General features: G+C 38.5%; 1 protein-coding gene across 2 annotated transcripts in view; it reads left to right on the forward strand.

Annotated features, from left to right (window-relative positions):
* Window positions 1-14,640, forward strand: part of EPS15 (epidermal growth factor receptor pathway substrate 15) — a 156,342-nt gene that overhangs the window by 16,576 nt on the left and 125,126 nt on the right. For both annotated transcript variants that reach the window (XM_056122411.1, XM_056122410.1), the window contains exons 2-4: window positions 9,686-9,727; window positions 12,890-12,979; window positions 14,286-14,333. In XM_056122411.1, coding sequence (XP_055978386.1) covers window positions 9,686-9,727; window positions 12,890-12,979; window positions 14,286-14,333 — 180 coding nt within the window. The remainder of the gene's footprint in view (window positions 1-9,685; window positions 9,728-12,889; window positions 12,980-14,285; window positions 14,334-14,640) is intronic.

Genomic DNA, 14,640 nt, shown 5'->3' on the forward strand with positions numbered 1-14,640 from the left:
GAGGTGGTTGGATTCAGCATATGTTTTAGAATTAGAGATGATAATTGCTGAAGGGTCAAAAATTTAGAGACAGACTAGTTCTTAGATATTTGATTTATGCATGTAGATGTTTGGGAGACATTTAAATGTAAAGTTAGATGGTCAATGTAAGACTTCAGAGGAGATTTTTTTTTTTCAGGGGTTTGGGGTTGGTTTTAGACCACACCTGACTGTGCTCAGGGCTTCCTCCTCCCTCCTTCCTCCTTCCTCCAGCCTCTGTGCTCAGAGATCACACCTGATGGTATTCGGGGGACTGTCTGTGGTGTTATGGATCTAACCTAGGTTAGTTACATGCAAGACAAACGCCTTATGCACTGTACTATCCCTCTGTCCCCAAGAGGTTTTAACTCAAGATAGCAGTTTGATAGTTCTTAGCATAATTGATATTTGAAACATGGAAATAGATGTAATTCTATGAATTAGCATAGGAGTTGAAGTTGGGAACATCTCCTATTAAAGATAAAGCACATTGTAAATGCGAGAAATAGTGATTTTGTTTCATTTGTGACTTAAATGACTTTTTTCAAATACAAGTTTATATGTTACTCTTGCTGAAAGATAATACTGCTCCCAGACTGGGTTGAATTGCATATGTGGGATTCACTGTCTTCTGATGAAAGACCAAAGCTTTGTATTCACTCTTTGTATTCACTCTTGTCATATTGCCCTCAAAGTCCTAGATTTTTTTGTTGTTGTTGTTAAATCAGGTTGAATTGGATTCAACAAAAATAGTCCCTGGATTGAATTGCTGGTATGAACAGTTTTCATCCATTGTTTCTCTATACATTGGAATAGAATACATTTTCTACTATACATTAGAATTATCTTTTGAAATTCTTTCATTAGCTAAACTTTTATTACTTTTTTATTTCTGATAATCCTCAAAGCAAATGTATTTCAAATCCAAATTTGACAGCATTCTTTAGAACACTGCATTCAAAGCTTTCTTTATAATACTATTCTGTAATAGAAATGCTTAATATTCCTAGACCTTAACCTGCTATATTATCAACTTATAATGGTTTCTTATGAAACAAATACGTTACCATGTTTGCAAAATGGAGCATTCTAACTATTACTAGCATGTAAAATGTTTTGACTACAGGAGCTCTGTATGATTTTTATAATCCTAGACAGGTAAATATGTATTCTGTACCTAAGAGGTATCTGGTACATGTTTATTCAATTATTAAATGAATTTCGAGTAACAGAGCTGAAGGTTGATCCTTTGCGTTCTCTATGGGAACTGCTCAGAAACAGTGCTTGTGTTTCCTTGAGCTCCTCCCCACTGTTCTAAAGGTGAAAACTACTCAGATAACTTACTTTTCTCCACCCAACTTCAGAGCCGATTTTCCGTTCTAAAGTTTCTAATTTATTAGAAACTTGTTCCACTTGAATTACCATTGATCATTGCTGTTCTTTTTAGTTTTCATTCTTGCCTTCTTTTGTTATTTGTTTTAACACATTCTGAATTATGAAATGTACAACTCTTGAACATTGCAAGCCTGTGAAAAGATTTTATCACCCTACCCTGGAAGCCCTCGATTGTGTAAATATTTGTATATGAGCTTAACTTCTTCAAGTGGCGTTTTGGCCTTAGGACTTGCTATTCAACACTAGAGGGATGGTAGTAGTGGTTTTGGAAGAGAAGTTGAAATGATGTAGGGGTTAGTTTCCCTTTTGATTCTTTACCTCTCTTGAATATGATGTATTAGAAGGCAAGAATTCTGGGCCGGAGCGATAGCACAGTGGGTAGGGCGTTTGCCTTGCAGCGGCCGACCTGGGTTCGATCCCCGGCATCCCATATGGTCCCCCAAGCACTGCCAGGAGTAATTCCTGAGTGCAGAGCCAGGAATAACCCCTGCGCATCGCTTGGTGTGACCCAAAAAGCAAAAAAAAAAAAAAAAAAAACAAAAAAAAACCAAACAAACAAAAAACACAGAAGGCAAGAATTCTGAACTGCTGGATTCTTCTCTCTTCCTTGAAGGATTAAGTACTATTACATTGTTTCCTTTCACAACCCAGCCTTCTCTGTCTGTTTACCTTTACATCACTTAATCACTTAACTTCCCGTTAGTCGTCGATTTGCTCGAGCGGGCGCCAGTAACGTCTCCATTTGTCCCTGTCGCGTGCTAGTGTAGCCCAATGGCATCTCTTCGCTCCGGGAACATGGAGGGCCTCAAACCGATCGTTCATGACCTTGACAAAGAAGTCTGACCATCTGGTAGGTGGGCGGCCACGCGGTCTCTTGACATCCCGTGGAATCCAATCAGTAACAGCTCTAGTCCAACGGTCGTCTTTAAATCTCATTACGTGACCAGCCCATCTGATTTTCGACACCTTGGCAAATGAGACAGCGTCCCTGATCCTTGATCGTCGACGGATGTCAGAACTCCGGATTCGTTCTCTCATTTGAGTGAAACACCTTTAACTACACCAGTAACTACACCTTTAACTACACCAGTAACTACAACTGGTCTCATTCACCTTTACATAGGGTTCTTTAAAAAAATCTATGGGGGCCCACTTCTGGTGGTTCAGGAATGGGGCCCTTTTGGATCACACCCAGAGTACACAGGAGTCTATGTAATATTGGTGATTGAACTCTACCACTTGATTCTTATCCATCCTTACATACACTGTTCATTCTGCCTGAATTGGCACTTACTCTTCACAGTGGTCTTCAATATCCTCTTCTCATGAGAAGTTGCAAAAAGTGCTAAAGTGTTCTTTTTTGCAAAAAGTTGCAAAAAGTGCTAAAGTGTTCTCTACCCAGGTGTTCCTAATTGTCACACTTTGTTTAAGTATATATAGTTCAGCAACCAAACAGGAAATTGACATGGCTACAATTCACAACCCTTTTCAGATGTCACCAGTTCTACAGATATCAGTTTTGTGTTTGTATATATAATTATGTGCTTATGCAATTTGTACATGTGCAGTTTTGTATGTGTGGGATTGTGTACAATTCTTCAAGTTACTTCTTTATATTCAGATTCACTTTCCCCACCATTTTATTTATAGTACTTTTGCTGGTTTTCCTTTGGGTAATATGACCATGTGATTAACCAAAAAAAGATGAGCATGTGTTTTAGGGGATGTCTAACTATTTTTACCTATTCCCACATGGTACTGTAATCATTTGCAGTAAGCCTAATATGATTTAAGCTTCCACTTTTTTGGTGCATTATAGTGTCAGACTCTCAGTCATACAGTCTCATATCACCCCTGCACATAAAACCCCCACATAGAAAAAATCTAAAAAGACATGATCTCTTTCTTTTTCTTTCTTACTACCTGATAGATTTTGATGTAAATTATGTATGTGTTTTGATGTTACATTACATAGGTGTTTAATTTTACTAGATTGGCTGGAGCGATAGCACAGCGGTAGGGCATTTGCCTTGCACATAGCCGGCCTGTCCGAGCTGGGTTCGATTCCTCCACCCCTCTCAGAGAGCCTGGCAAGTTGCCGAGAGTATCTTGCCTGCACAGCAAAGCCTGGCAAGCTACCCGTGACGTAGTCGATATGCCAAATACAGTAACAAGTCTCACGATGGAGACGTTACTGGGCCTGCTCGAGCAAATCGATGAACAATGGGAGGACAGTGCAGTGCAGTGTACTGCCCTAAAAATTAACTCCAATTTAGGTTTCTTGTTTGCTTGTATTGTAATATTGTTTCCTAGTAATCAGCTGTAGTTCTATTCCACAGTTGTTTTATTTTAGAAGCCAGGCTGTAGGAGCATCCCTTATTTATCAAATATTTGGCAGAGAGAAAAAGAGCAAAAGCTGATGGAAGCACATAATAGCTTTATTTTTTAATTAAAAAAATATTTTGTTTTTGGGCCACACCCAGTGGTGCTGGCTCTACACTCAGAAATTTCTCCTAGTGGTGTTCAAAGGATGATATGGGATGCCAGGGATTGAACCTGGGCCCACCATATGCAGGCAAGTACCCTACCTGCTGTACTACCTCTATGGCCTCAACACACAATAGTTTTAAAAACTTCTAAATGAAACATGACCTTTTCCATATTTCATGGAACAAATTTACTTTAAGATACACAGAAAGACAACCTTTTCCATATTTCATAGGGCAAATCCACTATAGGATACACACAGAAAGACAATACAAATCACATGGAAACAGTTAGGGATAGTAATGCTTTGACAGAAAGGAGAATAAAAAGGAGTGGAGATAAAGCACTTGCCTTGCATATAGCCAACCCTTGTGTGATCTTCAGCCCCAAATATGGTCTCTCATCACAGCCAAGAGTGACCTCTGAGCACAGATCCAGGAGTAAGCCCTGACTACTGCTGGGTATGGCCTCAAAACAAAAATGATAGGAGGAATAAGTAATTGAAAATTATAATGCAATCTGTTGAGCCTTAGGATATTTACTGTGCTATTTTGTAATAAGTCTTTTCTTCATTAAGATTATTATACGTGTTTTTTTATTTGTTTGTTATTGATTTGGGGACCACACCAGGCAGTGCTTAGGGTCTGCACCTGGCTTTGTGTTCAGGAGTCACTCCTGGAGGAACTTAGGGGACCATATGGGGTGCTGCGGATTGAACCCAGGTTGGCTGAACCCAAGGCAAATGCCCTACCCACAGTACTATCTCTCTAGGCCAACTTTGTTGTACTTTACATGATTATTATTATGTTTACTTTGCAACATTAATAAGGATGTTGTTATAACCAAAATCAGAGACAGAAGAGTGAATTTATCACTCTCATAACTGTCTAAGGTAGGGTAAGTGGATGTAGGGCTGGTACAGCAGCTTTATGACAGTTTTAGGGACTTAGACCCTTTTTCTCTAATGGCTTTTAGTCTCAGCCAGATTTTTCTCCTCCCAGTCTGGGCTGCTACTCCATGCTCTTCTAGCCAGATGGAAGAAGGGTTGGGACTTAGAAATATTCTTTTTTGTAGGTGCACATTATTTCACAATAATATGAAAGCTGGGCACATTATTTACTTAGAGGAGGTGAAAGGATATCAGGATACAGATAGCCATTTCTTGTTACTTCATTCAATTTAATTCATATAAAATATATAAAAATAGATTTTATGGGTATTTTCAGATAAGGAAAAAATTTCTTAAATGATGAAATCAGTCGATTGAGATCTTACAATTAGTAGTGGAATGGATTTTGAATCTAGGCCTATCTGATAACAGAGCCTGTGTGGGTCTTTTTTTTTGGGAGGGGGTCACACCAGGCAATGCACAGAGGTTACTCCTGACTCTGCACTCAGGAATTACTCCTGACGGTGCTCAGGGGATTATATGGGATGCTTGGAATCAAACCCGTATTGGCCCACATGTGAGGAAAAGGTCCTACCCCCTGAACTATCACTCCGGCCCCTGTGTGGGTTTTTTGTTTGTTTGTTTGTTTACAAAACTGTAGTTTTCTAGTGGTTTTCATTTGCAATCACTTTTTTCTTTAGAGTAGCAAAAAGTAGCTATTGAATAAGATAGCTAATAACTGTCACTGTCACTATCCTCCCGTTGTTCATCAATTTACTTGAGCGGGCCCAGTAATGTCTCCATTGTGAGACTTGTTACTGTTTTTGGCATATCGAATACGTAGTAGGTAGCCTGCCAGGCTTTGCCGTGCAGGCGAGATACTCTCGGTAGCTTGCCGGGCTCTCCGAGAGGGGCGGAGGAATTGAACTTGGGCCGACCGGGTCGGGTGCATGCAAGTCAAACGTCCTATCTGCTGTGCTGTCGCTCCAGCCAATAACTATTAGAAAGAATTCTTAGAAGAGTTTATACTATGGCTAATAAATAAGTAAATGCTTTTAAATTCGAATTTAAAGGTCTGGCTTTTAGTTTTACAGGTTTAAATGGTTTCTTTAAAGTTAATTGACTTATGTGCTGGAGCAAAGGTACAGTGGGTAAGGTACTTGCCTTGCATGCGGCTGACCTGGGTTTGATCCCCGGCATCTTATAGGGTCTCCAGAGCACCTCCAGAAATAATTTGTAAGTGCAGAGTCAGAGTAATCTCTAAGCATTGCTGGGTGGGACCCCAAAACAAAAGAAAACAAAAATACATTAATTAAGTTAAAATCCATATGCAGTTTTGCATACTGGTTTCAGATTTTTGAATTTTTATATTTTCTCTAAATTGAACATCCTAAAAATTTGTATTGAAAATGTAAATTGTTTTAGTCTAATCATAGGAATAAGATATGATTATTATAAAACAGTTTTCAGAGTTTAGAGTAGTATAATTTATTTGCAACATTATCCAGAAGAATCACCATTACTATTTTAGCTATTGCTTTCAGACATTTTTCTCTGTGCATTCAATATGTGACTTTTTCTTTTTTCTTTTTGGATCACACCCAGCAATACTAAGGGGTTACTCCTGGCTCTGCACTCAGGAATTACTCCTGGCGGTGCTCAAGGGACCATATGGGATGCTGGGAATCAAACCTGGGTCGGCCGCGTGCAAGGCAAATGCCCTACCTCGTGTGCTATTTCTCCAGCCCCCAACACTTGAGTCATTTTGTTTGGTGAGGAAACTGGCAATTTAGACGGCTTTTTCCATTCTCACTAAGCTGTATCTTATTAGTGTAGTAATCTGCACAGGGTTTACTTTTAGAGCTCAGGATTTCTTACTGTGTAAAGTTTTTTTTGTTTTCCTCTGGATACTGGAACTTCACTGAGTACCTCCAGAGTAATTCCAGCGTGCAGAGCCAGGAGTAACCTCTCAACATTTCTGGGTGTGGCCAAAAAAACAAAAGTATCAGGAGAGAAAGATGGAATTATCTCATTTATTTGAGATGGAATGAATTATCACAAATAAATGAATCTTATTTTTAAGATTTTATCTTTTTTTTTTTTTGCAGCTAAACATTACTTACTACTTGTAGAGGTATACAAAATCCATCTTGGCTTATTTAAAAAAATTAATTTAAATTAATTTAATGTAATTTTTTTACTCCCCTGGGGCCTAGGAACCACTTATAGTGACCAGCTCAGTAGCTTGATTCTTGGAGCCAATGGTGTGATTCTTCTGGAGTTTTGCAGTGCCAGGAGCCACCAGGTCCCACCCAGCTGGTCTGAAGGCCTCCAGGACAACATCTATGATGCCTGGAGGGTGTTTCCAGAGCTTGGGAGGCCAGGTGGTGCTGAGGATCAGATCAAAAGATATGTTAAGTAAGTGGAAAAGAGGGTTTTCTGTCCCGAACAAACCAGATCATAAAGGAAAGCAGTATGGTGTGATGAAAGAGCATGGAGTTTGGGAAGGGACAGACCTGATTTCAAGGTTTGTGGTTCTGCCATTTAAAAACTGGGTAAGTTGTTTCTCTGAGAATAGGTGTTTTAGGGTTTTCCAGAGAACTAACATGTTCCCAGATCCATGCGCACATATAGATTTGTTTTAAGGAATTGGCTCAGACAATTTTTGAGACTGGTAATCCTAATATCCAGGGAAGGCAGCAGGCTAGGAACAAGTTGATGTAATAACTGGGACTGTATGCAGCCTAGAGTTAGAATTCTTCATTGAACCTCAGTTAAAACCAGCAGCTGCTCAGATGAGGGTAATCTGGAGAGTAATCTGCTTTATTCAAGGTCTACCTACTTAAATGTTAAGCACATCTAAACAAAAGAAACCTTGACTGTAACATCTCCTTGAGACTTGGTCAACAACTGTGTACCCTGGTGTAGCCAAATTAGTGCCCCAAATTAATCTTCGCAGTTGGTTTTGTTAATTTGCAAATTGGGACAAAAATATGCTGCTCTCCAGATTAAGTGTGGTGTTTCTAAAACAATTAGCAGTATGTTCTCAAAATAGTCTTGCATCCATTACGACTATAGACAGCTTTGGTTTTTGAAGATTCAAAAAAAAAAAAACCAAAAACCCCTTTGTCTCCCCACCCTCTTTTCTACTTACTTAGCATATCTTTTCAACTTTGTTTTTCCAAATTTTTCTTCAAACCATAGCTTTCTTTTTGTTATTGCCAACCACTCTCTTAGGCCATTAAGATAATTCCCTAAACTGCTTAGTTTCTTCACATTTAATCACTTAGAATTAATACTAATCACTTCAGTTTTTCCTCTTTTCCTATCCTCATTTTCTTTAGTTCTATTTTGGCAGATGAGACACTTTATTTTGTAAATTATCTTCTGCAAACCTCACAGTCTCTTTTTGGGGAGGTATGGGGGGATGGGGCCTCTCCCATTGCTGCTTGGGGACCTGGTCCCTTTCCTGACCTTGCTGGTAGTGAAACAAGGTAATAGGACAACATCAGGCAGTGCTTGGGTTGAAACCCAGGTCTTTGCTTATACAGTGAATGTTTCCTACTTCTGGAGCCACATCCCTGGCTCCCAAACTTCAGTCTTACCTCAAACCATGTCACTACTCAGCGTCACTCCTTAAGAGCACATCAAACCATGTCACTACTTAAGAGCATGGTACTCTTCATGTAGCAGCAAAAAATGCATGTCTTATGACCAAGTACTATTTCATTGTATACGTGTACCAAGTTTCTTTATTTAGTCATCTATTCTTGGACACTTGGGTTGTTTGCAGATTTTGACTATTGTAGGTAGTGTTGTAAGAAACATAGGGGTGCAGATGTCTTTTAAGTCTCCATTTTTTGGGGGGGCCCTTGGACTTTATTTCAGGAAGTGGAGTTGCTGGTCAAATGGAAGTTCAATTCCTAGATTTCTTTAGGAGTGTTCATACTGTTTTCCAGAAAAATTGGACCAGTCAACATTCTCACCAGCAGTGAATTCAAGTCCCTTTCTTCCTGCATACACGCCAGCACTAGTTGTTCTTATTCTTTTTGATGTGTCCCAGTCTCTCTGGTGTGAAATATCCCATTATTGTTTTGATTTGCATTTCCCTCTTGGGACTTTTTTTGTAGGTAGAAGATGAATATTTAGTAAGTTTTTGGAGTTGGGTTATGTTTTGTTTTTCATTTTTGTTTGTTTTTGGGCAACACCTGACCATCCTCGGGTAACTCCTAGCTCTGTACTCAGGAATCACTCCTGGTGGTGCTCAAGGCACAATATGGGATACTGGGGATCAAATCAAGCTTCCATTTGATCAAACAACAATGGAATATTTTACGCCAGAGAGACTGGGACACATCAAAAAGAAGGCAAGCACCTTATCCCTACCCACTATCCCTTTGGCCTGGAGTTGGTATTTTTTGGGGGAGAGAGGGCACATCCAGTGATGCTCAAGAGTTACTTCTTCCTCTGCACTCAAGAATTGCTTCTGACATTGCCTGGGGGACCATATGGGATGCCAGGGATCAAACCTGGGTCATACACGTGCAAGGCAAACTCCTACCTATTGTACTGTCTCTCTGGTCCCTGGAGTTGATTTTATCAAAGCATTTCACCCCCTAATTTGCTATATATATTGGATTTCTGCTTGAGATTTTGAATGAGGAAAAGCTGTAATGTCAAAAAATTTTAGTTTCTTGTTTTATTTTTTCCCCCATTTTTAGTAATACATGTGGCTGCTTATGTTACTCCCCTTTCATCCCTAAAAGAAAGAAAAACTTTTTGACATCAAGAGTATTTTAATCTTAATTATCTTTGTTTCTCAGATATCTGTTAAGTGAATGAAAATATACTAGTAAAATTTACTAAACAGCATTTAATTTCTATTTTTAATTATAGTTATCAAGTGGAAATCCTGTATATGAAAAATACTATAGACAGGTAAGATTTATGTTTCTCTGTCTTCCAGATTAACAGAAAGTAGATTTTCAAGTCTTGGTTGTATGCATGTGGGTTACTAACAGCTAAATAAATTTAATGTGTTTTGCTTTTAGAGGTTCTTTAGTCTCATACTTTGAGAACTTAATGCCCCTGAACACATTCTCAGAAAAGTGAAGGAAGCATAAGGGTAATTATGCCCAAGCACTTAATGTCATAAACACGCACTTAAAATCCTTTCCTCAAAAATGTCTGTATTCAGCTAGATATAAATATCCAAGTTAATTTTTTTTTCTTTTTGGGTCATACCCGGCAGTGCACAGGGATTACTCCTGGCTCTGCACTCAGGAATTACTCCTGACGATGCTTGGAGAATCATATGGGATGCTGGGAATTGAACCTGGGTCAGCCGTGTGCAAGGCAAATGCCCTACCTGCAAGGCAAATGCCCTACTTCCAGCCCCCCAAGTTAATTTTTAAGTCAAGTAGAAATTACATTGAAACTATGGCTGGGGAGATAGGCCTGGCTGGAAGTCATGCTTTGCCATGTACAGGAGGTTTAACCCCAGTACCACACTATGCCCCAACCACTGCTGGCAGTGACTTCTGAACCACTGAGCCAGGAGTTCACCCTGAGTACTGCTGGATGTGGTCCCTGAACCAAACCAAACTAAACTAATTTTTGGTATTGACAGGAATTCTTGTAAAATGACTTAGTAGATAGAAAGTCAGCCATAACTAGAGGAGATACCATAGTTTAGATTGTTTCCTAAAGGTTTAGACAGTCTCATTTCTCCTTTCCAAATATTGGGTCATTTTTCATAGGGCTTCTTACCTGGGCTCATGATCTCAGAAAAGTCTCCTCTCATTATATTTGACCTCTTTGCACCAGGTATTACCGAACCACCTTAGGCTTCACTTGCAAATCTAGAGCCATGGTCTCATTTAGTAGCCTCTAAGGATAAGAATTATTTTCTGCCTCAAGGTTTTTTTGCTTGTTTCTGGGGACAACACCCATTCTTCTCAGGTTTACTCTTAAATCTGCTCAGGGATCACTCCTGGCAGTGCTTTGTGAGCTGTTTGTGGTGCCGCATATGAAACCCAGGTCAGCTACATGCAAGGCAAGTGCTGTAACACCTGGATTTTCTTTCTGGCCCGCTGCCTCAAACGTTTTAAGAATCTCAGATTCTTTATGTCTTTGGGAGTTAGGGGGCTTTGCCACACCCAAGAATTCTTCATTTTAAAGCCTATGTTACTAGTTTTCTGTCTTGCAGCTAGAATCTAAACCATAGACATTTTCCCCCTCATATTTCACCAGCAGTACGTGTACATTTGAGAGAATTGATCTCATTTTGCGGTTTCCCATATCTGCTAAGATTTCTAGCCTGTTTATAATTGATCCTGCTTTAATATTGTGAGGTTGATGTTTTTTCAACCGGATTGCAGCTTGTTTTTTTCTTGGTAGGGCTTTGTAAGATATAGGCTGTGAATAGTCAATCATTATTTCTCAATGGTGACTTGTTCTGTCTGAATAAAAGGTTATAAAGAGCTCTTGACATCTTGCCTTAGCCTGTCAACTCAGTGTAAAAGTTATGAGAGATGTCAACTCAGAAGTTGTTCCCCGGGAAGCCTGTAATTCTAAGTGTTAGTAATTCAGAGTACCTTTCCAGAGTCTGCCACTTTGTTGAGGACTGTAGCTGATAGCTTTTATGGCAAACATCAAAGTACAGCAGAAACTATCTATAGATGACAAAGACTAGTGATAGTGATGTGTTTAATTTATTATGGTAAGCAGAAGAATGGGCAGTAGCAAAAAAAAAAAAAATTCCTTTTTTTTTCCTCCTCTCCTGTCTGGCAGTGGTGGAGTTAGGCTTCCTGCTGTGGGTCAGGAATCATTCCCTGTGGTACTGGTGAGATGTAACTTCCTGCGGTGCTCTGAGGATCTCAGGCATGTGATGCCCATGGTCAGTCACATGCAAGACAAGCTCCTCCATCCAGTATCCATCTCAGGCTGTAATAGTAAAATTCTTTATTGGAATATAGTGAACAAATATTTTTTAAGAGTTTAATCAGATTTCTTCTGGGTTATCTCCAATGTTTTATGTTGGAAGTAGGGTTTTCTTTTCTTTTTTTTTTTTTCTGCCCTGGTCAACAGGGGGGAAACAAACAAACAGAAAAGAATGCTGGAGAATTTTTGAAGCAAATTTCTGAGCCCTTTTCATATTTCATTGTTATCCAAATTTAGATGGGTAATTCTTTTTTTTGCTAAGTGACAGATTTAGCCCATGTTTTAGCATTTGGGAAAAAGGGTTTCTCTTTTGCTTTTTTGCTGGGTTTGACCTGCCTGGAACGTTTTTGTTATGTTTACAACAAATTTAATCTTTAAATTGGAAAAGCAGGTAGCTCACAAGTATTCTGATATAATGTTATCTTTCCCATGAGTTTTTCAAATTTATTTTTCATTTGTACAAATAGAACTTTTCTTCAGGAAACATTTACAGAAGTGAGAGTTACTAGGTTTTTTTTTTAACTGGTTTTTCATTCTTGCTGACCTCATTCTGTCTTAAAGGAAAGTCCCCATCAGTTAAATTGATGTGTTTCTTCCCTTAATGTGTTTTAGAAACTTTAAAAAAAGTTTCTTTAAATTTATCATGGGATCTGGTGCCCCTGGTCATTTTTGTAGCTGATACTACTTTTATTCTTTTTTTTTAAGTGTTGCAGTTTCAAAGAATAAATATAATAAAAGTTGATTTAATAATAGTTGCAAAACAGATAACTTACCCAGTTATTGTATTTGTCAGTAGACTTCTCCTTGAGATGCTATTTCTCTGCTTCGTTGTTGTTTTAAGTTTATTAGGATTATATGGCCAGCTCTAGAAAATTTAGGAGTCACAATAAGAGTGTTAGTGTTATGATTCCACTAATTTGCTTCACTTTTTCTGAGCTTAAGTTTTCTTACTTGTGTAATAGGTGTGATAAAAAACAATTTGTAAACTATTGAGGTTATCTAGATGGTACTCCCTGGCACTCTGTGTATGGCTCTTCACATATTCTTGGCTTTTGGTAGTCAAAGGATGCCCTTTCCCAAATGAGGGAAGAAAAAAGGCAAAATGATGATAGTTTGGTCTTTCTGTTTGTTGTCAACTAACAGTTTTCATCTTTTTAGGTGGATACTGGCAATACTGGACGGGTATTGGCCTCTGAAGCTGCTGCTTTCCTGAAAAAATCAGGGCTTCCAGACTTGGTACTTGGAAAGGTAGTTCTTGTTCATTATGACTAGTTTATCAAGTGGATACTTAATAGTGTGGATGAATTAGATCCAAATTCAGAGAGATACCATTTAGAAACTTAGAAGTTAAAACCTAGTCATAATTATAGTAATGTGATAAAGGGAATTTTTGATAAGTGATTGATTTACTCTCCCAAGAAGTGTTTTTCAGATTTTTTGAAAACAATTTATTTTTTAGTAGGATGAATTGAGGAAGTAAGAGTACATTTGGGATTTGAGGGGAAAAACAGTACAGACTGGGAACCTTGCCACCTATTCTGAGAGTTGGCTGTATCCCTGCTTCCTCTATTACAACGGTCTCCAACTGTGTTTTTAATACATGATGAGTAAAGTGAAGGATGAGAGGCTTAGGAAACAGTGTAGAGAGATGGAAAACTCTACTGGGGCATACTAGTATGTAATTGATAAGTTTTTAGAATCCTAAGAAATTATTAGTACTCTTTGACCATTTAAAATCACTGTCACTGTCCTCCCGTTGTTCATTGATTTGCTCGAGCAGGCCCAGTAACATCTCCATTGTGACAATTGTTGCTGTGTTTGGCATATTGACTATGTCATGGGTAGCTTGCCAGGTTTTGTCATGAGGGTGAGATACTCTCGGTAGCTTGCCAGGCTCTCCGAGAGGGCTGGAGGAATCGAACTTAGGTCAGCCTTGTTGGCTGCTTGCAAGGCAAACGCCCTACCCACTGTGCTATGGCTCCAGCCCACCATTTAAAATAATTTTTAATATTCATTGGCAACTTATTTAATAATTATTAAAAGTATTTCCACTTTATTGATGCACATTATCTAAAATGCACATTATCTACTTCATCTTGCCCATAAGAAAGAAAGAATCGTTTTATGAGGCTCTAAAATTAAGGTGGTATATTCTCATAGCAAGAGCACTGGACTTGGATTTGGAACACCAGGTGATTAAAAAAAGGTATTGAACGATCTATAGATGACAAAGACTAGTGATGTGTTTATCATAGTAACCAGAAGAATGGGCAGTAGTAAAATTATTTCTATTTTGCTTTACTATACCTGTTTGTGGCAGTGGTGGGCTTCTACTCTACAAGTTAGAATCTGGGCTTTAGTTATTTTTCTCATGCCTTCAATGTTCTTGAATAAGTCACTTAACTTCACTGGTTATAAGTATCTTTGGACTAAATGATCTTAAAAGTTTGTTTCACTTTAAATTTTATGCCAGGAATATATCATAAATTGTAGGGAATTAACTTAAAATATTCTTGTTTAAATATAGATTGACTTACATATTTTTTTATTTCAGATTTGGGATTTATCTGATACAGATGGCAAAGGTATCCTGAACAAACAAGTAAGATTCAGAAATTCATATGAACTTAGAGTAATTTAGATTCAGAAAGTTAAATTGACAATTTTTTCTCCCAGCAGCATTAGTGTTTTGCAAAAGCATTGTCATAACACTGAAATATTTCTGATTAATAGACATTAAAGTAACTCATCCTTGAAGTTTAGTGTTAATTTGGTGACAGCATTCTGCAGCATTATTAATTTAAGCAGATTTTTATAACAGAATACCACAGACCGGATCGTTAATAAGCAGCAGACACCTGTCCCTCAGAGTTTCAGAGGTAAAAAGTCTGAGGCCAGGGCACCAACAT

Source organism: Sorex fumeus, unplaced genomic scaffold, assembly GCF_029834395.1.
Source record: "Sorex fumeus unplaced genomic scaffold, SorFum_2.1 ptg000045l, whole genome shotgun sequence".
NCBI classification, from domain to species: domain Eukaryota; kingdom Metazoa; phylum Chordata; class Mammalia; order Eulipotyphla; family Soricidae; genus Sorex; species Sorex fumeus.